The following is a 24,683-nucleotide window of genomic DNA, read 5'->3' on the forward strand; positions in this document are numbered from 1 at the left end:
GAGGTTTTTTTGCACAACATGTAAACTTTAGCCTACTGAGCTAATGATCTGAGCAGAACTGGATGAACTAGAGATTCTTATTCTTCTTACATAAATAGCTAATACAAAGTTCTCTTTTCTTCCATTCAAGTCTTGAAAACTTTTGAACGACAATAAATTATCAAATGTTTCAGGTGTCACCACATCAAATAAATGCTGTGTGGGGAATCATTCAGAGGATGATACTGCTGTCTGTTTTTTTTTTACCATCTTCCTGACCTTTCCTTATGAACTGAGATGGCCTTTCATAATAGACCATATTCAGTTCCTAATGGGAATTTTAGGGTGTCAGGTGCTGAAAAGGCATTAGGCCCAGAAAGATCTTTACAGCCTCTACCTCTAGACCATCATGTCACTTTGTCAGCATCTCCAAGGAAGGCCTACTCCAAATATGAGTCACTTGGAAATGTCCTCACTCAAGGACACTCCCACATTACCCACAGAACAAAGGCATTTCGGTGAGCCAGCTACTTCATTTGACTGCCCATGCTGTAGCTATTTCTGGGACCTTGGCTCCTCTTTCCACTGGTGTAGGATGACATAGTGGAAAACTGACTAACTTTCAGGTTAAAAGATGGAGGGGCAACTAAGAAACCTGGTTTGCAAGTTCTTCCCAAAATGTAGAATCCCATTCTGGAACTTGAATAAATCCTTGATTATTCTTTAATAGGTATGTTAAAGGTTTACAGATCTGAGTGTGGAACATATAGAATATGGCTGGTGGTTTAAGACTAAACAGAAGCTTTATTCTTACTAATTCTTCTTTCTTTTCTACTGTTTGCCCTTCTGGACAAAGAGAATCCGTATCATGAAATGTTGAGACTTATTGAAACACATATTTGCCCATCCGGTTGAAATCTTAGCTTTTGGAATTCAGTTAAAAAAAACCAACAAAACACAACCAAGGAAAAATGGTATATCAGACTTCTAAAATATTAAAATACATGTTAACCAGCCATTTTACTGAATTTTAAAGCTGGTCTTTAAAAGTATGCTTGCGTGCTGCAGACAGTATTTTCACAGCAGTATGATTGTTATTGACAAAACATTTGCACACAATTTAGGATGCTGAAGCGATAAGAACTGAAAAATGAATCCCATCCTCACAATCCAGTAGTCACCTACACTGAGCTTGTGTATACTCTTGTATCTTAATAGCTTCTCACAAGAGCGTAGAAAGCAACCACAACGGAAGAGAAACTCAGATTAATAGCAACCTTCATTTGCACTGATGTTAATGACTGAAGTAAAGCATTCTGTTTTGCTCTGTAATTCAGTGGAAGCTCTCATGGTATTGACCGAAGCAGCAATGCTTAGCCTGTGGTTCTCAAACCATATGTAAACTTCTTTAAATTACTTTTGAGCCCATAGTAGACAGTCTACAGAGCTTCAAAGAGAGCTGCATGATGAATATGTGCAATTTATCAATTAAGCTAGTTCTTGTTTTGAGTGGGCTATTTTTCTTCAAAGTCATCAATGGACTGTTCTCAGTCGAGGCTGGCTGAGGTATATTTGTGCCTTGGGCAAAGATATTTTAGGTGTCTAGTTTATTCATGCTAAATCACATATTTCTATTCTGTGATCTACTCACTCTCCTGCTCTAATTCCACCTGTTATATCCTTCAAACCATGGTCCCTTTTCTGCACAATATTTGCAACGTGAACCTGTAGTTCCCAAATATTCTCCAACAGGGTTTGTTTCATTTACTGCTTTGTTTTAAAGAACAGACCAAAGGATCTCCTTGGCATGCAGTTATGCAGAAACAAAATGCCATTTTTGAGGCATTCCTGAATGCCTACCATTCCCCTCCTGAACCCACTTACACCAGTGTTTAACTTCAGAATCGTAAGTGTCCTTGGCGAATTCTTTTTGAAGTCAATCTAACTGCTCACATGATTCAAAGATAAGCACATGTTTTGCAGAATCAAGACGCAAGTACTCAGCACTTGCCAGATTCAATCCAATAAAAGGACAACCAGGTAGTCTGAGGATTAACGTTTTTGTGAATGACTGTTATAGTTTCTGGCAAATTGTCTATCAGAAAACTGTTTTCCATCAGAAAAATGGCAATTACGTAGAAGCCAAATGTAAATGGAAGCATACTGATTTTGACATATCCTTTTAAACATCATTGTGAAAATTTGTTTAAGACAACATTTCTCTTTTGTTTTGCTCTTTTAAGAGAGGAAGGAAAAAAAATCACAACCGTAGAAAACAAAAAATTCATTTCCTGCCAATGTCTAGTGACGGTAGCTGATCAAATTCTACAGTGAAAAGATTGTCCACTTCTGTTGGGTTTCATCTGCTTGAACTTAGGTATCTAAAGTTTATGTCTGAGTTAGTGAGCCATAGCTCCCAGTACAGTCACATGAGATGAGAACCTCCAGAGGTCAATTAACTGCACCCTAAAGTAGATGTCTGAGACAGGTCAGAGTAGGGTGCAGTTCTCTGCTGAGAATAGAGGGACTGACAGTGCCTGGCTCAAACACTGACACCTAGTTTCCAGAGCTGGGTGAGAACAGCATGTTCAGGGGGCTGTCTATCTAATTCTGTCTGGGTTGCAGCCACAACTATTTTCCATCAAACTGTTCTCTGTGTCCTATTAAAACACTGCCACCATCCCAGCAAACCACAGCTGTGTTGCTGTGGAGCAGGCGATTTGAACTGAAGGATATACATTTTTTCCAAACATTAAAAAAATCCTTCTACTTCATGTTTATGTCAGTGTAGTGCAAGGGCAGCGTTGACCTCTAACACAACTGTAACACAAGTGTAACAAAGCAAAATAGCTTCCTTTTTTATGGCTATGTCTATATCACCAAATAGAACAGGCCAGGGACCACCCTCCAGACCTGCAGCCAGTGGCCAGGGACTGTTCCTGGGACCAGACTAACAGTGTGACACAGCTCGCTTCCATAGGGCTCTTCCCTCTGAAGCAGGATGGCTGTGTCCAGCATGCCTGTTGGGAACCACCCCTGGCTTTCACTGTCCTCCAAAGTGTGCTTAGGAATTGCTTGGGAAAGTGCAAACTGATGTGGGCTAAAATTGAGTAAGGGAGTATGTCAGCAATTAAGAAGTACACACAACGGTGTCTTGGCCCTGTTTTAGTTAATAGTGTAGATGTAGCTTCAGAATATTTTTTCATGGACTAAAGGGAAATGGACAAATGGCTGAAAGACTCACCTTGGGTGAGCCTCCCTTCATCAAAGGCAACCATACAGTCTAATATTTTTCAGAGATTTACTACTTCCATGTGGGTACAAATGAGATTTATTTTGCCTTCCTTTCTCCTTTTTTTTTTTTTTTTTTTTTATTTGCAAGATTATCTGGATACTCTTTTTTTCATATCTAGAAATTTTTAATCTCTATCTTCAGTTTATGGCCAGGTCATACCAGTGGTTTCCTGTGTCAGCTTTGCTCTTTGGTTGAAATAGCTCTTCTTCCTCCCAGGGATTCATCCTGTGATGCATTTATAGAGAAGCAATCACATTCTCCCTGCCTTTGTAGTGTAAGTTAGGTTAAACAAGAGAGACTGACTGCTGGCTAAGGATCACCCTACAGTGAAATGATGCAGCAAACATTTCCCTATAACTGCTGCAACCTCGAACAGTTTGTATCTAAGAAAACATTTCTTTTGAATCTACAAGTTCAGCTGAATATTTACAAACATCTAAACACCCTTATTGGATGTCAGGATCATTTTGGGTTTAGACAGTTTGTGAGCAAATTGGAAGGCTGATAATGTCTGCTGTTAATTGCTCTTCAGTATGGCTCAGTCACTTTCTTGAACCAGGAAATTACCGCTTTGAAACCCTCTGACACTAACAATAATGCATTTCTTTTTGGTAATATTACACGTAAATTGATTGATTGGATCATCTTTTCACATGTCAGTTTAAATGCAAGTTCTGCAGGAATTCAGCTTGGACAGATTTGGCCTATATACAAATAAACCTATTATTAAATGTTCCAGACATCATTATTGCAGTGTTACAATACTGTTTTCCTAACTGAGGCATTAAATACTAAATAGTCTTTCAGCTACTGTTATGGATCTTTCTTCATTATTTATTGGAGTGGATTGAAAAGAGCCATGATAAACCCATTAAACATAAAAGAGAAAGGAAAAACAAATATACGTTAAAAAGCACATACCTATTTTCTGCAGCATCAATAAAAGCTTTAATTAAAATTATATTCAGATTTATCTAGGAAAACAGGCAAGTTTAAATGTGTTATTAAAATATGTTACTTAAGTTATATGTTTTCATTTAAATGAAATATTAATGTAGGATTAGCAGTTTGTAGAAACTGCCACTGCTGTTCATAAAAGCAAAAAAAATATCTATTAATATGGGTTATCACACCAGTGGAAAACTGAAATAGCTGTAATTAGTGCCCAACACAAACAGTATAAATCTCCAGTGGTTGAATTTTGCTACAAGTTACAAAATTAAGAAAAAAAGGACAGCTTCAAGATGCTTCTCTTTATCAGCTTATGCTGTAGATAGAAACAGTGAAAATGGCATTGCAATCAGTTTTACATATCTGTTTGCACAATTTGTATAGGCATTTGGGCACCCTAAAGGTTAGGCATTCAGCTTGAACAGTCCCTTTTAGGTTGGAGCCGCAGACTATTAAGCTGGGGTCCTTGAAGAACTGGTACATGGCTGCCCTACTTACAGGGGACTTGATCTTGTGGACCTATTGCCATATATGAAAAAAACGGAGAAATTTTGTTCATCAGTCTCAGTGTAAAACAGGGATATGAGGGTGGAGGGTGAAATCAGGGCTCACTGGCTCTATAGGCTTAGCTAATATCTAGCTATGTACTTAGTGAATTTGCACAAGGTCAAGTATGGTCAACAGCTAAGTGGAAAATTACTGAGATGGCAGAGAAGTAAGTTCCAGAAGGGTACCAAGCACACCCACCCTGACACATGTGCCCAGCTAATCAGAGATTATAAATTAACAAATAAAGATAAAACCTTTGGATTTGCTTATACTACTGGAAGAGAGAGCACTATAACAGAGGAACCCTGAAGTGCCCAGTCACCAAAGCCACCTGAATGAATAACTCAATGACTGTTTACTGACCTGGGTAATCATTTAGTCACTATGATACCAATTGTATGGACACCATGTTTTCTCTGGCAAAGAAATTCTCTTCTTTGACGGCTGGTCTGTAACCCCGTTCCTACACAAGCTGGAGGGTTAGTACCTGAAGTCCGGTTTGTGCAAGTTGTTGGAAATTTCTGGACAATACTCATGTGTTAGCTGTGAAAGTTTGGGGACCCATTATAAGGCTTCAGATTTAATTTATTTTAGTGTAGGAGGTCCACCACATATTCCCTCTAAAAACAGAGGCTTCCCCCAAGCCAACTGTTCAAAATTAAACATATTTCATTAAAAAAAACCATTCACACTGTGGTATGCTTTACTGAATGAATTTACAGAGCATTTTCCCCATTTCTCTTTAATTCAACTTGTTTCACATAAATCAGGCATGATGACATTTAAAAAAATGAGAATATGCCTTCTGCAGCCCACTACAGAATAATGGTTATGCATATCACAGTCCATTTTTCTCTTACCATCAGGGAATCCATCCCAGATTTCCAATCGGTCATAGCGACAGAATGCTCCCCCTGGAGTATTTGAATCAGGTTCTAGCTCAAAGCTTTCAAATTCCAGTATAATCTCCGACATCTTTGGTGCAAAGATAATATAAGTGCATTCAAGGCTATTAGGATACTTTTCAGGGAATCCAGGAGACTTTATCACTCCACTTGAAGAAGTAAAGTTTCTGGAACATTCAGGTCCTGCAAGAGAAAGAGAAAAATCATTTGGGTTAACACTATGCTACTAAGCAAAGTAGTTAGCTGGAAAACAAATTAGGTTGTATTGTCTCTCCAGCAGCAAAGGTGGCTTTTCAATGAAACACCTCATTTTAATCGCTGCATTAATCATTCAGCCAGCTTGTTCCTATTATTGATAGTCAGGTTTTAAAGCGCAATTCACATATACTGTCGGATCTCCAATTTTCAATTTGTACGGAACAATATGAAAACTTGTACCAGCTCTAGAAAAAATTATGACAAATACAAAGTCATGTGGGAACAATGAAAGTGTAAGCTGCAGAAATCTCGACAGAGCCCTAGAGAAATAATTATAGTCCCTTCAAGCTCAGATCTTTAAATCTTATGGCTGACAGGCTTTTATTGGTGAAATAGAATTTTTTACGAAAGCGGGTGAGTGAATTCAGTAGAGGGAGTAGTGGTTTCAGATTCCTGGAGCACTGACTCAGTAACTCTGCCAGATGTGACCTATGCCTCCTTGACAAACTAAATGTGAAAGGTAATTCGTACATGTACCAAGGGTGAGTGACTCATTCTGAGTGGTGTTGACACAGGTGCACCAGTAAAATGTTGCTGTTAGTGCAGGCATGATAAACTGTGTGATTACAGGCAGTGTTGCTAAAAGTCACCTAATGTCAATGTTGACACACCAGCTTTCTCCGATGTCCCCACCATGGCATAATGGGATGCTCCAAACAGTGCTCTTGGTGGAGCAGGAAAGTGGCAGTAAAGATGCAAGGATATAAAAAGCCAGATCACTGGATTTGCCTTTGTGAATCGAGGGGACTAAAACCAGAGTCCCTCTCTTGCTGACAGATTGCTTTTCTCCCTTATTTAGGTCCCTCAGGAATCCTCTCTGTGGATCCCACATCTGCAGGTGTGCTCAGAAGTCAGCTGCAGGCACTGCCCACACATCCTCCCACAAGGTCAGCATTGGTACCCCTCTCTGACTTTTGACACTCCAAACTTAATGGAAAGTGATTTATAGGATTTGGGGCGTTGTTGGATAGCAGCTGACCTGGGGAGTTTGAGTAGGATGACTCAGATGAAGGTCTTTGGACATGGAGTAGAGGAAGGACACAGGCAACACAGTTTGGTTGCAACAGGCAGGTCTGTGCTGGAGGATGAGTATGTGTGAGGTTTCATTTTGGATGAGGATGCCCAGCATCAGAACCCTTAGAGGATTTCCAATGCTTAACACAGATCATTGAGGGAAAACAGTCTGGCTTGTTGCATATATGAATACTCTTATTTCACCATAGAAAATGTTTCCCTTGTGAATGTGCCAAACACATTACCCCCCACAGATTTGGCTACCTCCCAGCTAAATTCAGCATGCAAGAGAGAGGTCTGAATGAATTTAGTCAGTTCAGGTATTTTTGTCCTTCAGCAGACACTGATAGGAAATGCTTGAGCTATCACATCAATATTCAGAACACTTCATGGCATCTTTTGGAAGATGTAGATATTAATGCTCACGTAACCTGACCCATTCCAATTTGGGAAATTACATTTTGCCTATAATTAAATTTACCCCTTACACATTAGTTGGATATTTCTCTTCTCTCCCTGTCATTCCCTTGTCTCCTTGTCGTGTATGGGAGGGTTATATTCTGATTGTTGCTCCTCACTCCCACCAGTAGCTGCTGTTCCAAGATAAAATAGCTTTGCTATGCCATTCATAGCATAAAGTGCTCTGTACTCCTCTTGGAATCCAATAAAAGATGCAATATAAAATGTAAGCCAGGATCATTATTGCTTTATTAAATACAGCCAGATCCTGTCTCTGTGAGTGCACAATCGTCAGGCTCCTTATACTCACACATGGTATCTCAATACCAGCTTGCTTTATTTTAAACATGTTCAAGTCAATCTGGTGCAAGAAACAAAAACTGTTTTCGAAGAGCTGCCTCACTAAAATGCCCTCCACTGATTTTGACCCTTTATTGACACTGTGAAGAAGCTTCAGGAATTAAATCAACACTGAGGGTACGAGGAAATTCATGGGGTGATCTTCATGGAAAACTGGCAGAAAGGGTTCTAGCAGAGACCTGACAGAATAGATACTTCTGAAGTGGAGAAACTACATGTGTGTATGTGTATGAAATAAAGGAAGAGATATAAGCTGAAGGAAAACAAGAGAGGAGGCAATAGAGAGAGCAAAGAAAAAGAATTGACATTGGGGATAATTTAATTTGCTCTCTGTGGGTGTCACTGAGTCAGAAAATCATTTGCCTTCTTGGTTGACACTGTCTTTTACACCATAAATTTAGTCAACTAAAGTTAGGAATGTTGAATGTGAACCATGTAGACCCTCTTCTAGTGAACAGGCCACTCATCCATCCTAAGATAGACTGGCTGTCGAAGCCAAAATTATTAGTATTTCAGGTGGGCTAAAAGTTGGGCAATATGGATTTCATATTTTAGTCTGGTGTCCAACTTCTTCAGTGTCTTTCTGGCTAAGGAGCTGGATGAGAAGTAAAGGCAGCTCTTACTCTCAAAGCTCATGCTTCATTTACCATAGTCACCATGTGTGCTGGTCTCTCCTTACAATTTCCATGGCATGCGGCATTTTAAAGTTTAGAATTCAGCTTAGGATACAGGTATTGTAATGCAGTTTTTCTTTTCGAAAACTAAGGATGCTCTCACAGGAATAATAGGCAAAAATATACTGTGTACTGGAATACAACTCAGCCTTGAGCTCAGCACAACAGGACCTTGAGTTCGGGATCATTTTAATACCTCTCACATTCGGGAAATGGTGAGCTAGGTTGTGAATATGCTAAAATGAAGCGTACTAGTCTGGTGTGAGCAACTGAGTTTCACCTGTGTAACAGAGTGAACTTGTCAGCTTTATTTGTACAGATACTAAAATATAAATTTGGAATAGCGTACATGCATTAACTCAAAAGTTAAAAAGGGCTGTGTTCCCACAGCAACTATAACTTGTATCCTTTGTGTACACACAGCATTTTCTAACACTGTACCTGGTGATAACTTTCCTGCCTTAATATACAGTTTATGTGGAATGAACCAGAGTTAAAGTTGCTCTGGGAGCCATAATTTTGAGTTTCTTGACTTCTGTGTGTGTAAAATCACATTCATAATGCCATCTTAACATGGTTAATGTATATCATTGAGAGATGTAAATGACCACACAAGGAAATAAACACAACGTTCCTGTCAGAGCTCTGAGTTGTTACTACACTATTAGGAAATAAATAAAAGCTTTTTTCTTGAAAACGCTCAGTTGCTAAAATAGATTGTTTCACAGGTCATTCTTTCACTACTTCTTGTGTTTCAGCCTTGTTCTTTGTGAAAGATGGTACTGTATATATAAGCACTGAGAAACTTCAGGACACAGTTTCAAGAGTTTAACCTCCTAAAGACACCAAAATAAATAGAGATATTTTTTCAGGAAAGCTTGGTGTCATTTGGATGCTGAGTTCTTTCAAAAAATGTGACCCTGAAGGTCACCACAAGAATTTCTGGGAGCCAAGAGTGGATTTACAGACAGGGAAGATGGTGAACAAGAGGTCTGTGGCCCCAATTAGCACTGTGCAGAGCAGCAATAGCATGCAATAGAAAGAGACTTTACTACTGTGCTTCTCCTCATTAACAGTACAGCTGCCACCAAGCGCATGTGCTGAACACAGCTGAAAATCTGGCTCTGGTTTAGGTGTGTAAAAGGCACTTGAATGGGTTCTGAAAATAGGCACTGTTTGGGAGTGGTGTGCATTGGAAATTTGGAGTTTTGACCTGCTTTTGTAAATATGACCCTAAACATTGATTTTTTCTATAAAGTTAAGCTTACTGTCTTTTTATATATTATGAGTTCCGGTCCTGTATTCTCCAGGCACAGAATATAGGAATTATTTATCTCCATCCAGCTATAGGGAAGGTGTATGCAAAAAAAAAATAATCTTACTGCCCTTCTAGCAATTGACTCAGGGAGTTATCAAAGAGGGACTGTCTATAGGTCTGGTTAATCCTGAACTGTTTGTTTCTCTGGGTTTTCTCGGTGCCCCATACACCAATCTGTGCTCACCAGCACAAGCATCCAGCAGGATAAGCCTGTGAACAGTGTGAGCTTCTCCCCTCCTTTACCTCCCAGACATGATCTGTGAAAGCAACAGCAGCATCATCTGCTGCCCATGTGTACTCTTGTCCTTTCCGAGCCACAGCCATCTCTTGGGAATGCAGAGCAAAGCACTAACCAAAATAAGTCAGGGACTCAGAAGGTTGCAGTGCTGTTAAGGCAGTAACATTGTAAATCATACAGTAATTATTATCACAAAAAAAGGTTTTAAGAGGGTCGAAACAAACAGCTGATGAAGACTATCACATTACAGCCAGAGGAGTCAATCCTCAGATGAAGCTGACCCATTAGATTCATAAAGATTAACGCTCACTGAATACATGCCCCACCTTGGAATGACAAGGGTAATAAAATTTTCTCTTTCAAGCATTTCCATGCATTCCCCCCATTCCAAAGAATTATGGTGAACTTTTTGATTCAAGCAAAAACCACAGGTTATGAGCTATATAACAATGAATTGTTTCTCACCTCTTTTGAAAACTTCATAACGGATAGAAAATCCTGCTCCATGTGTCTCATAGTCGGAAACAAACTTAATGAAAAGATATGGTCCCGAAGACACTAAAGGAGGGGGAGCAATTTTTCCACAGTACTTTCCCCATAAGCGTCCTTCAGCATTATCTCCATCAATCACTTCAACATAATCATACCTGGTAGATAAATGGAAGGAAGAAACTTTTAACTTCCAGGAAAGAAGGAGACCTAATTAATTTAGAAACCATAACACAACATAGATAATCAAGAAAAATGCTAGCTTGCTTGGAAAATGCATTATGCTGAAAGATGTAAGCAAAATGAAATAATTAAAATGGACTACATTATGTCTGTAGACATCATCTGGCAACATGGAACTATTAGGAAGAATGGTGTCCATTATGCTTGCAGACAATGTCAGCTAAAGTAACCAATTAACAAAAAAAAAAGGAAATCTCATGAGCACAATTCTGTATTATTAAATTGTGTTCCTTTGTCTGTGTAGTGTTGTTATCAATACATAATGCATAGCATTCTTTTCAAACTGTGAAGTTCTGTTATGAATTCAAAAATGTCTTTTTGGCTGGAGCTCTTTATGAACAATACTTTGATTTCCATATGCTGTCCTCCAAACATATGTCCACAGAATAATAAATAAATCCCTAAACCTTAGATTTTGTTCAAAACTCTACCATGTTTCAGATCAGTGGTAGAAAAATATGTTATTTTCCTTGCTAGCTGGACAAATAGTTTGGAGCAAATCACAAAATCCACATGTCAGAGCACTTGGTTGTGCTCAGACAAAACTTGTTTCATTACAAATCATCTTTGCTTAGGTATTTGAATCAAGAAGTGCACATTATAATATTCATACTTGTACAGCATGTGATTACTGAACAGGCTGGTTACTTGCTTCATTCCTAAGGACTCCAAAAGCAAAAGCATACAATAATGCAATAATGATTGGTAATAAAAAAAGTTTGCCTGGGAGCAACAGTCACGTTAGGGTTCCTCAGCCCTGTCACCAGAGATGTCAATATGTAGGGACTGGCCTGACAGATTTGGTTTCAGAGGACTGAGGAGAGCCCAGCAGCTTGGTGTACTGAGCCAGCTGAGAGAATACAAATGAGAATAAAAGTCACGGGCAGGCAGAAGCTGCAGGTGCAGAGACAGGTCTCTTTCTAAGTTTTATTAACAGATGATTTCACTCGACCCCGGACAGGAAGAAGGAGCAGACATAATCTGTAGAATCAGTTTAATCTTCTCCTAAAAGGTGGTGGCATTTGGAGCCTCGTGGTGCTCTGGGCCTCTTTCAGACTGCAGCGAAAGGCTTTTCTCTGTCCCTGACTCTTCGTGTCTCACCCGTGCTGCCGTTTTATTTAACAAGTTGTTGTTAGACAGACAATCTCATTTACTTTTCATTATCCTACTACGACTGACATTAAAATGTTGCCATTAATTTGTTTAGACCTTTATTCTACTGTTACATTCACTGAAATGTTCTGAGCATATTAATATACAAGGAAGAGCTAAAAATGACAGGACAATAAAGTGTGTCTGACATTTTTAAAGAGATCAAAGGAAAAAAATGTCTTCATGATGACCAATGTCATTTTTAACAACTCTGCTCCAAACTGTCCAGGGCACATTACTTATGTTTACATGAAGTCCCATGAGACAACTGCAAAGATGATATCACTAGTTAAAGTGGACGGCTTAAGGCTTCTTAAATTAAAAATGACATTACCTCATCAGTTAAAATTGTGTGCCAGCTTTGCTGTATATCAAGTAGAAAATAAAGCTGACACTGATGGAACTGTAAGCATTAACATATGTGAAATATTGTGTTAACTGCATTTCCTCTTATGTATTTCATTTTTCTCGTAGCAATTGCTCAGCTAGTTAGCTTCACTGTCCCATTTCAGATTAGTGGGAATACACAGAAGAAATGTTCATTTCTGAGGTAATTTTACAGATGCTTTAAGTAGCCTGCATTTTTTAAAATTAGACTTCTGTTCTTTCTATAATTTCTTTATGATCTATGTATAACAGGATTTGAAAGTTAGGAGGAGAGTTGTAAAAAGACCTCAGAATTGTTCTTCTTTGTTTGTTTTCTTTATTTTTTTTTTCTTTAGAAATATCCTTAAAAATACCAGCACTAGGTTCCCTGCAAAACCTATTGGAAGTACTCAGGGATGCAGGCTGTTAGTTTTTAGACTTTATGAAAAAAATTAATGTTGAGAATTTTTAACAAGACAACCTTTTTCCAAATAATTAACTGCTTATTAAAGAGCAATCACATAAAACCACAGCATCTGAGTGACAGTCTTTGCTCTTCTCCCCATGATGACATTATTTCACCACTTTCCCAGGTACCATTCATTGCTCAGATCTCAACAGTAGATAAATTTTCAAATGAACATCAAGAAGAATCCTATTTCTGAATTATTAAATTATATGAAAAATTTTAACTAAAAATGCTAAACAAATTTTTACATGTTTTTTTACTTCATGTATAAGGAAGAAAAGAACAAACCAAAAGGTTTGAATTTAGTATTTTTATTCTGCAACACCCTAAAAATAATCTTCTATAGTCTAAGTCTTTTGTATACAGCCAAAAAAATAATTAACCTGTAAGTACCAATTTTGCTGTTATATGAAACAAATTTGCAAAAAATATTCACATTAGATTCTATCACTCTCCTATGTTTCCTCCTTTATAGAGACAGCCTGCCCACACCTTTCCGTTGTCTCTTATAGTGACAGAATTGTAATTTATGGTGCTCTTTCTGGCTGCTGTGCAGTTGTAAATGACACAATTTGGTTACTAAAAGGCTGTCTTCTAATGGATTTTCAAAGTTATAGGTCATTCAGCCCTGTGGAAGATTGGACAATTTCTCAATTTTTTTTCTTTTGCTTTGAAAAATTACTGACAGAGAGAAGAGAAGTTTAGCTGGGAGACAATGGGTACAAAGTACAATTTGAAAAGGGGAAGCTTTAGAGAACAGCGCTACAACCTTCATATTCTAAGGATCAAGTCTATCACTTGGCAGCTAACAAACGGATTTAGATTCTCCCACACAGGCAGTAACATCTGATATCTGGGCTGCAGTAAATGAGTATCTATATTATTTTTTTCTTAGGGAAATGAAATTACTCTGGATTTTACTAGTTTATACTTGGAAGCCAACGTCCTGCTGTCATTTTTGCACTTTTCAAAATCCTACCAGAGACCATAGTGTATCACAAACAACTGTTCTTGTAAATAGGAGAAAGTACAGTCACAACTTGAAAATGGAGTTGCTGCCAAGGAAGCTCAGAAAGCAGCTTGCATCTCCCTCTGGACTTGGTAGCAGTTCTTCTCCATAAGTTTGTCAGGAGAAGATGCTGTGCCAGGGATGCAGTTGGCACATTGGCATCCCTGTGAGGAGACTGAATGTGTCACCTCCACAGCACCCAGACAGTCTTGGCGTGCAGCCCAGAATACTGAGTTTGCAAATTTGGATTTCCCACTTGGCAATTCTTCACTCAGTTACTGCTGTCAATGGTGTGGCAAATATTTCTTGTAATATTATAGTCCTTTAGGGTTTATGGCACAGAGATGTAAATAAACATGGCACTAGCCATTGAGTGTAGTTTCAGGTGAAAGACTAAAGCACGAGTCCATGTGCGAAAACAGAAGATGCCTGCCTAGAAGAGGGGGTAATCAGCAGATAAGTTCATGGAGCCAGTGTGCCACGATGCAGAAAGCATTCCCTTTTTGCTTCTCTGTGTCTTCCCAGATATCCCATTTTTGTTTGCTTTCTGCTTGCATCTCTGGGGTGTGCAAGGACCGCGCGTGGCTCTGGGGTGGGAGCCTACTGAAATACACTGCAGAGCTCACACACTCCCCCCACTCCTCCCAGCTGGTGCCTGAACATGCCATTACTAGACAGTCCTAATTTTATGGTTCAGTAAAACAATGTCTGAGACAGAGTTCCATTAGAAAGATGACGAGATCTAGAATTCCGCTACAAATTCTTAAAGGAATTGCAAAAACCTTTCTCTTTTTTCTGGAAAGTGTAAGTTATGAGTTTGTGGAAAAGGCCAAGCAATACCTATAAAATGAGCAGTGGGCAATGAAAAGTATAAACAGCTGCAGAATACAGATTTTGGTGAATTTTCTATTTTCAGTTTCTAGGAGGTGATAACAGTGCTTACATCTGGTTTCAGTTCTAAACACGCTGGTGACCCCCGAGATGCACCACAGCACGTTGTGCTGCAGAAAGTGAAGTGAAAGTGCTGGAAAGCCCTGCCTGCTGCTGAAGCCAGCCACTCTGCCAAGCTATACTTCTACTTCCTATTATTAGGACAGTGAGATCTTATGCCTTTTGCCTAAAAAACTTCCTTCCCAAGACATATGCAGAACTCAGCTGAAATCTAAATATCTGCCATTTAACCTCATGAAACAATCAGTGAAGCGTATACAACTATAATTTACATTTGAATACGCCATACTTTTCTGCAGCCTACTATGATATGCATCTATAGGGTGGTTATGAGTATTTCAGTTATTCACCTGTTAGAATGAAAAGATTTTCCACCTCTCTGTTTCTTTTATCACTGTGATTCCACTTCCACCAAGCTGCTAAATCTCTCCCTGACACAAATTACCCACCCTGGTCAGACTATCTTCGGTTCTGAGAATTTGCTTTAGTATGCATCTTTCTTTTGCCTTTATTTTATAGAGAATTTTTATTTATTCCTTGAAAGACTCCATTTTAGCTGAACAGAAGGCATTGCAAGAGAAAATCTAAATAAAGAGTTTGAAGTTGTTCTGCCCTGTGGATTTGTGCCCCATTAGTGACTGAGGGTTAGAGGTGTGGGATTTACTGCAGTGCTTGTGGCACAAGGCAATCTGTATCCCAGAGCTAAAAGCTTAATAACTGAAGGCACTCAAGGGACACCAACCTTAATCCCAATTTATTAGCAACAAAAGAAAGAAGTACATGCTGTTAAAAATAAAAAAATAAGCACAGACCCAAACAGGCTGCTTTTCTGCCTGTAACCTCAGTGTCTGTCGGGTTGCTCTCCATCTGAGCCTCCATGCAGCCTGGCTGCTCTCCTGGTCTTCTTGTGCCCCACCCTGGCAAGGTGACCTGTCTAATGGGTGTTGGAGGGGCAGCCTCCTCCTGCAGAGACATGTCAGACTTCCCTGGCAGCTGGGACTGTCTGTGCAGGTATTCACACGGAGGGGATATAAGTCCTCACACATAGGCCTCAAAACACACCTTGGTGGAGGTGAAAGCAGCACATGGCCCTCAGAGGATCCTGGGTGACTGCTGGGTCTGCAGCAAGCCACCTGGCCTAAGCAGGGCACAGGTACTCCTTGAACACCAGGAGGCATGGGAACTGCAGGGAACTGCAGGTTTTTTTGCTTTTTTAGCCCCTTCCAAGTGTGCTTGGTGTCACAGGGTCCTGCGTGGTGCATTCCTGCCTGGCTGCTCACTCCCGTCACACACTGCAGCCTTCTTAACAGAGAATTCTTTCTCCATCCCACCAAGTCAACTGTTGGTGTGGACGTGTCTTTGACAGGATGAGTGAAGTGACTTTCTTTCTTTCTTTCTTTCTTTCTTTCTTTCTTTCTTTCTTTCTTTCTTTCTTTCTTTCTTTCTTTCTTTCTTTCTTTCTTTCTTTCTTTCTTTCTTTCTTTCTTTCTTTCTTTCTTTCTTTCTTTCTTTCTTTCTTTCTTTCTTTCTTTCTTTCTTTCTTTCTTTCTTTCTTTCTTTCTTTTCTTTCCCTTTCTTTCTTTCTTTCTTAAATCTATTAAAAAGGCCAACAGATCATTTCTCCGAGCACGGACAAGCATACAGTTGAATTAGCACCAGTCAGGCAGTGCAAACTCTGTGAGAAAGGGGGAGGTGGGAGTGAGTGCCCATGGCAGGAGGCTTTTAAACTGGTTTTGCTTGTACTGGATTTATGGTGAGGATGAAGCCCTGTAAGGGAGACAACATACCGTTTGAATCCCACAGTTCTCTAAAGTGCTGGATATTTAAATACACAATTTGCAATCGATTAACGATTTGTAATTTACTGAAATCCCAGTCAGTTTGGGGGGCCTTTGTTTCCATTGGTGTTTTGTGAGCTGGTGTTTTTATGGTCTTCACCCAGGGCCAAAATTCACTGAAGTTACTCATACAAAGGTCCTGTCAACCTAAGAGATTTCTGGGAATAAGGCCATTGGAATTTGGCCACTGTTCAGTAATTTACTAATGCCATTAACTGACAGTGGGTCTCCATTAAGAATGAACTAGCGAGGGTCTATTTTAGTACAAGACAATGCTGTAGTGAAAAAGAGAAAAGATGTAACAAAGACATGGATGAAGATCTACAGTTACACACTGTAACAGTTTGATTGTGACTAATGTTAGCAACAGTTTTGTTATTACACTGGTTTCTGGAATCATCTAATGCATTGGGATTTGCCTTTTCATTTTAAAATTAAGCTTTTAATTCTCTGCTGAACAGAGGAATCTGAAATACAACACACCTTAACCAATAAAAGTTCAAAACCCAGAAGTAATAAAAATAATCAGTACTATTTTAAAATCTGATTATTCTTCATCTTATCACATGCTTCTGGTTGTTTGGCTCATGCCTTTTGAATACCTAGGACTGGCAGAACTGAAGATCTGAACCAAATAAGCAAAATTATATCTGCACTTTTATCTATACAGCTCCACTGAGAACAGTAGACAGATCTTTAGCTGCTGCAAATCAGATTAGCCCCTTCATGTCAATGGATCTAAGCCAGTTTACACTGATATATGGCTAAAGAGGGTGCAAGTGGTGACAGAATATTTTACCTTGTAAAATATTTTACCTTCTATTCTATTTACAGCAAATAAAACCTGGAAAATTCCTCAACAGACATGTGAACACCAGGATTCACTCCAGGAATGAATGTAACAATGTCGTGCAGAAAATGAAGAATCAGAGGTTGTGGACCAGGTTTTGCCATTTTAGTATTGCAGTGTCCTAGGGGAAGTAAAAGCAAAATTCATCTGCTAAGGTCTTCAGCATATCTATCTGCAAAAAGCATTTTACCAATGAAAAAGATTTGATCTTGAAGTTAGGGCAAACTCTACTGATTTCAATGCTTGCCACATAATGTAATAAATTATAATATAATGATCCCAGTATATAAAAATGAAAACCTCTTCTGGGAAGAAACATTCAATTTTAAATCTCTTCACTGAGGAACTTCAGTTCATAACTTTCTGGCATAGAAAAATGCTATCTTTTCATGGAAAAAGGTTTCTGTCTGTCAAATAAGACAAATTTACAAATCCATGACTTCCACTTTAAGAGGGGGAAAAAGAAACACTTAGCAGTTTAAAGACTTCAGAGACGAAGGAGCTTTCTAGTGTCAAACTGGTGAAGTTTAGTATTTATAGGAAATTCGCATGCCTCTAATTACTCCAAACTCAGTTCCCAAGTAAAATATGCCATCTGGAAGATATTAGAGTCATTTACAACTTGTTCACCTCCCTATTTCACTGCAAAATCTTACCTCTTGCCAACTTTCCAGTGTTCACAAAATAAAATGCAGTCTAATTTTTACTGGTTGTTTCATAGTTACTTTATCTACATTGAGTCAGCTAAGGGCTTAAAAAACTGGAAAAAAATTACATTGTTTTAAAGGTAATTTTCTTATTACTCACTCTACCTCAAGCTTTATATTCTTTCATATGGACATTTCAGGTGTGAGGGTTATCCTTTGGCTTAGTTTGGTATTTAGCCACTAATTTGGCATGGTTAGATTTAGAAAGATATTCTAGGTGATAGGAGAGAGAAAAAGGATGGCACAAGCAGTCATCTTGCATAAGAGTAGGGTCTTGTAAGCCAAAAAAAATTATTTCTGAAAACTCAATTATACAGTTTTGGTTTTGTTTTTATGACCTCCCAAGAGATGCCCATCAATCAGGAAACCTCTCGTTAGTTGAGCAACTTCATCCAAGTATGCCAATCTGTTTATAAGTGAAGCTTTGCAGCATTCCTCTGAGGTAAAGTTGTCATTCTCATTTTACATATGTGGAGACAGAAGAGAGAGACTGAGTGCCAACAGTCTCCCAGAAATTTTGCAAACAGCAAGGAACAAAGCCTAGATAGCCAGATACCATGTTTTAAATATAAGAGCCCAGTCTAGCTCTTTCTGAAATAATGGAAAGATTCCTAACGGCTTCTGTGGGTTTCGAATAAAGCTTCTTAACAGAGGCTCGAAACTTGGAAGTTTTCTTAAGCGATAGAATGACTGGAAGAAGGGACTGCAAAGTCTCACACAGTCTCACAAATACATTTGTGTGACTTCTGAAGGAGATCTAGACTAAATTACTTGCATACAGAGACTCATGCATATATACACACCCTCACTGCTGCAAAGAGTCAACCGCTATCTGTACACCTCTATATCCATTAAACATTGTTTTCATGTGCCTAACTAGTTTAATGATTTGTGGTTGGATTAGTGCTGTTAGCATGTTCTGCTGAATTCACTAAAAAGCCTGCTTAATTGGTAAGTTATAGAAGCTTCAGTTTAGCTTTCTCAAATGCTTACAGAACAGAGTTGTATCAAATGAAGATCAGAATCTTTTGTGATTTCTTTTTCCATGAAAGTAGAAAAGGAATGCTTTAAAGTGATGGCAACCTTATAATACTCCATTTGGGAGTTTTGAACTGCTGATTAATTTGTAATTATCCTGTTGGGATCTATGTGGTATATTAATCATAACCTTAGGAACTTGACTTTTAAAAGTATTAGGTAGATGTTAGCTTTTCACAGAAACTGTGAAAGTTCAGAACATAAAATAAGTTCCATGCTTTTGAAACTCAAATATTTGCCCCTTGTGTGCTGTCTACAACCTCTCCAAGCAACACCCATAATTAATGAAACTAAAAGAAGCTAAAGGAGAAAGGAAATTGCAGACATACGTATCAGCTTTAGAACACAAGTTATGGCAATTTTCTTCCTTGGCAACCATGTCCTGAAGCTCTGTAAAGGCAGTAAAATGATGGGTATTTTCATTTATTTCCAGTTAGGAACTATATTAAGAGAGTATTCAGGATGCAGTGTTAGGCACTTTGAACTTAATATTTCTCAATGTTGTTCCCTTTGTTCTGATTTCTGCACCACATTCCCTTTGGGCAGACAGTCGGTCAAGTGAAAAATCCACTGTGGAATTAGTGTCTTCACAAACCTAGGCTGTATTGATAAAAATGATTGCTATGGGTCTTCCTTGCCTGAAAGTGACACATGTAAATGAGTGGATTGATTTTTGCTGAGACTGTATCTAAAACCTGTATATAGCCTCATGACTAGGCATATGTACAAACAAGTGTAATTACTGGAAAAACATACAGCTTTGTTGTTGAAACTTTTGACTTGTCAGTGTTTAATCATGTACACATATTAGAGCTTTTCCTGAGTTTTTTTTTAGGGGGAAAGGGGGCAGGCTCACTTAAGCTATCACCAAGGAAAAAAGAGTTTGAATTACAAAAAGGAGATCAAAATTTCCAAGGCTTTTCTGGATGGAAAATGGAGTCCTAAAGTGTGTGAAATGTGTGGCATTATTAGCTAAATATTCTCATAAAGCTGAGAAGACCTTTTGCATTCTGCTGTAACACTTGGAAGATGAAAACCATCTCTCCTTACCTCCTTCGTATAATACAAACTTGGAAAGACAAAGTGCCTGGCCATAGCACCTAGAAGCCCTCTCTGGCACAGGAGGCACACAAAGCTGAATAAGAAGCATTTACAGTTCACAGATCAACCCACTTACAATGTCTGCATGTTTCCTGGTGGGCCTTTATCTCAGCACAAAATCATTTGGTTGTGTACATTGCCACTTTAACAAACAACCCTTAAGCAGCATGAGTAATACACATAGCCGGCACCTTTAAAGAAGCCCTGGCTTTGTGAAATCTAAATGATATTTCATAAGAGCAGTGCAAGGAACATTTACTCATGGATGGTGCTTTCAAATTTCAGCCTTCTGATCTTGGTAAGTGTGGTTGAAGAGCTGCCTGAAAAAGTCCCACAGTTATTCCTCTGTCTTGCAACGTGGGCATGTGTATGCATGTATGTGTGTGTGTTTCTCTGTGTATATTTTTATATTCTTTGTACAAAAGAAGACCTGAATCATTTTAGCGGTCTCTTTCCAAAGTTCATTCTCAAGCAGAGGAGCAACCTGGGAAATTTTCAGCTTGGAATATGTGCATTTCAAAACAACTAAAGCAAATGAGAACAGGGAAGCAGAGCGGAAACCTCTATGCAAATTTAACTATAGTAATTGCTACCAATCCTTTTCTATTAATTTGCTGTCCAATTTCAGTACAGACATTATGAATCCTATTGATAATGTGTTTTCTTATAGGTGTAGTTGGGTTTTGCACACATCACTGTGTTGGTCCAGGATGTTAGTACAGACCTCTCCATGAGTTTCTGGTCTTGAAATCTACATTAGGAAATTCAATAGCATCTTCAGCATCATTTTCTTATATATAAAGTACGTGAATACTTAACATTTATTGCAAACAGATTGCTATTTCTCTTAAACTCAGTTTCATACAGAGTTACAGTACATTGTTTTTGTAATAGAGCTCACAGTTAAACTGTACCAATTTGAAACATCAGTATATAAAAGTTTGTCCCATTGAGCAGTTTTATTACCATTTTATTGTGTGTATCATTGAACTAAAAAGTATATATAAGCTCAATGAATGTATTTATATTATGATAAAATATACCATAGATGTTTAAAGCTGCTAAGCCTGAAGTTAGTTCATTTGTATCCTGTATCACAGAGAATGTCACAGTTTTTATGAGTTTTGTGACCTTATGATTTATATGGGTCTTGAGAAATAACTATGTGTTTAGAATGGAGGAAAACAGTGGCCAATAAACATTCCCAGTAGCCTAAAAACAGGAACAGCTTGTTAGCTGAGGTCAGCCATATGACCCAGCGCCTAGTGAAACTGCATTGTTATAGCTGGAGCATGGGGCAAACCAGCCATATAAAAAAAACCCACCCCAGTGATCCACCTCTCATAAAAATGTCTTTCTTAGAAAGAGAGGCATGTGATAATGACTTACAGGAAGGAAAATGTGCACAACAGATCAGCATCATCCCTGGTACAGATTTACAGATTTTAATAGAGTTGCATCAGAGGGGCAGCGGCCTATGCTATTTTAAAATGGAAAACGAAGTTGAAAATCTGCCAGAATTCACAAGTATCCGCTAAAGAATTTTGCATACTTTTCTTTTGGGACTAAATACTTATTTGTGAAAGCAAGCAGGGTAATGAACATACACACAACACAAACACATACACAGCTCGTGGGCTTCAGTAATTGGGACCATACTGCATACATGCACGCCAGCTCAAATCCCCAGCAGGAGCTACACAAATGTCAAGGAAGTATTCATTAGATGGGACTGAGTTTGTCTTCTTCTCACTTCCTTTTCCTCCCTCATCAGTGCAACTTCTTGAGATATACTCTCTTAAATCTGCTGAGCATTTGGACCTATACTCAGTGAATGCTAAATCTTGTCTAGAGTCGCATGGCTGTGAGGTGACCCCTGCCTTTGGAATCAGGGCAGTGCAAAACCTAAGTCAGGACTGACACTCTAACACAGAAATTGCTGGTTTTGAGGTCAGCAGTAATGTTCTCCTAGAACCATTCTCTCCCATCCTTGTCCTGGCTGCTTCCATAGCTGTGATCCAGAAAAACAGAGTCTCAGGAAAGGGCTGTTACTGGGTCAGAGAAAGCATGGGATAATGATGTTGATTGGTCTTCTGGATTTAACGGGTCAGGCTTCTGTTCTTGCTTTCTACTCAGGGAAATGGACAGTGTGACATGGAGCTATAATAATGTATTACCTGATATATGAAGGGGACCTGTAGTAACTCAATGAATTGCACACATAAATGGTGTTGCAACTTCTTTCCTTTTGTTACCCATAAGAAAGTGGTGCTCTAAGTCTTCATTAGTCAGTCACAATAAATATGCCTTGAAAGGCAATAAACCATTACACAGCTGATGAAAACACTTACTCTGCAATTAAATGGATAAAATCCTGATTTGATGGCTTTTGTGTCATTTACACTTCTAGTCAGGTATCTATTAATGCTTTTACTTTTGTTTGTCTACTCAGTGGTGATAAGCATACAAGAACAATCTGTATAAGACTCTGTGGTATTAAGCATTGATTCTCTCCTCTCCTTCACTCACGGCAAGCAGCATGCTAACCCAGACAGACAAGCCATGAAATATATTTGGGCCGGATTCTCTTGTACGTGCAGAGAATCTGAGCAAGATAATGCCATGCTTCCCTTTGCAGTTTAATAATGCAAAAGACAGGCTTTCACACACTAGGGAGAACAAGGTTTGTTTGCCTTATGCATTCTTAAAGGTATAAATTGCCCAAAACAGTAGTAGGAAGTCTGGGAAGGAAATGAGATAATGCCCCATCCCTTTCCTCACTTCGAGCCCCCTGAGCTGGCTCACAGAGAAGTCTGGCTTGCACAGAAGGAATCAGGGACTTTTTTTGTCAGTGTAGCCTCCATTGTCCTGTTGCAAACCCTCCCCGTGCTGTGTCTGAAGTGGTGCAGCTCCCGGGGTGCACTGCAGGTCACAAGGTGCACTTCTGGAGCCGTCCTCCCTCTGTCAGCAGTACAGCCAGACACCATCACCTTGTAGCATGTTAATGAAAGGAAAGCACGCAGTTTTGCTCTCTCAGTGCTAAAATACCCAAATAACCACAATCACACCCAGTTTTAAACCAGATGATATGTGCATCTTGTTCATCCCCTATTCTGAATAAAACAGTTGGTACCTGGCAGGGGGGAGGATCTGTAGTTGAGGGAATCTCAAACTTTTTGTCAAAGCACTTGTTTTTTTCGAACTGAAACATTATTTTCATAATTTTTAAATACAAGCCCTTCCTGTCTGAACAGCTCAAGTGTTTCATGCTGTTGAGCCTAGGTGTCAGCGCGTAGTCCCCTTTAAAATTTTACAACGTAACATAACCTCATTTTGTTACATTGTAAACATTTCCAAGATACAGGATCCTGTTTTTTATTACAGGGGTGAAATGGTAATAATCCCCCCTCTTTCCTGAAACATGCAGAAAAACCCTTTAACAAATTAAATGTATGCATTCCTCATTAGCTTTAACCTGAATTTGGTCTCGTGGGCTCTGTAAAGCCAGTCTTTCTTTCTCTCTCTCTGAACAAAGAGATCTTAAGAGACTAACAGCCTATTGGGGAGAAAAGATTCTGCCTGACTCATAGTACCAATACATGTTGAGATGAACAGATTCCTGAAACAGCTCCAGTGAACTGAATTTTCACGTATTTGGTGTATAACATTCCATATTTCAGCTTTTCCTCAATTACTGCACATTTCTCCTCAAACAGATACCATGAAGTGTCCTCCTTGCATGATTGCCACATGTCTAATGTAGGAACCACACCAGCCAGAGAACTTTGAGAAATATTTCAAACCTTTGTCTCTTCCCCCCGTGAAAATTGCACATGGGAATTCACAAAAATCAAAACTAGCAGAGGGGATAAGAGAGGAACTGATGAAGGATTGTCTCTATTTTCCCCATAGGGATAAGGATCATGGAAGCACCTCTCATGCCAGCAGCAAAAGGATGTATCATCTGAAAAGAACCTGAATAAGGTTTCTGTGCAGCATTATGCTCTGGGAAAATCGCAGCATTGCTCGTTAATGGTGCTGCTCAGAGCAGTGATAAACTCTACCAAAAATTGCTATTCTTGCACTTGGAGATGTGATTACAACACAGGAACACGTCTGAACTATTTTTATTTAACTGGGTGAGGTACTAATAATGTCATAGACTCTGCTTAGTGCTGAATGTTCCCACTGGGGACAATAAAACCTATGCCACCACAGCTTTGCCACTAACTGGGTAAGGATTTGGCACCATTATGGATGTCGCAGTCATGTCTTCAACTGCAGCGTGGATGCAGATGTGCACCACGCAGTGGGTGGAAAGCTGGGAGTCATTCTGCTTTCATGAGAGCCTCTGATTGGGAAGGCAGGAGCACTGGAAGGGAATTGGGCTGCCCAGGGGTTGCCTGTTTAATCACCTATAAACTTTCTGTGTCATTACAGCTCTGTACTGTCCATACAGTAGCTAACAGG

At 39.1% G+C, this 24,683-nt stretch overlaps 1 protein-coding gene across 4 annotated transcripts in view; it reads right to left on the bottom strand.

Annotated features, from left to right (window-relative positions):
* Positions 1–24,683, bottom strand: part of NRP1 (neuropilin 1) — a 113,663-nt gene that overhangs the window by 56,328 nt on the left and 32,652 nt on the right. For all 4 annotated transcript variants that reach the window (XM_074867543.1, XM_074867553.1, XM_074867533.1 and 1 more), the window contains exons 4-5: positions 10,466–10,647; positions 5,635–5,862 (exon numbers count right to left, since the gene is read on the bottom strand). In XM_074867543.1, the coding sequence (XP_074723644.1) occupies positions 5,635–5,862; positions 10,466–10,647 (410 nt within the window). The remainder of the gene's footprint in view (positions 1–5,634; positions 5,863–10,465; positions 10,648–24,683) is intronic.

This window comes from Strix uralensis, chromosome 1, assembly GCF_047716275.1.
Source record: "Strix uralensis isolate ZFMK-TIS-50842 chromosome 1, bStrUra1, whole genome shotgun sequence".
Lineage (NCBI taxonomy): Eukaryota > Metazoa > Chordata > Aves > Strigiformes > Strigidae > Strix > Strix uralensis.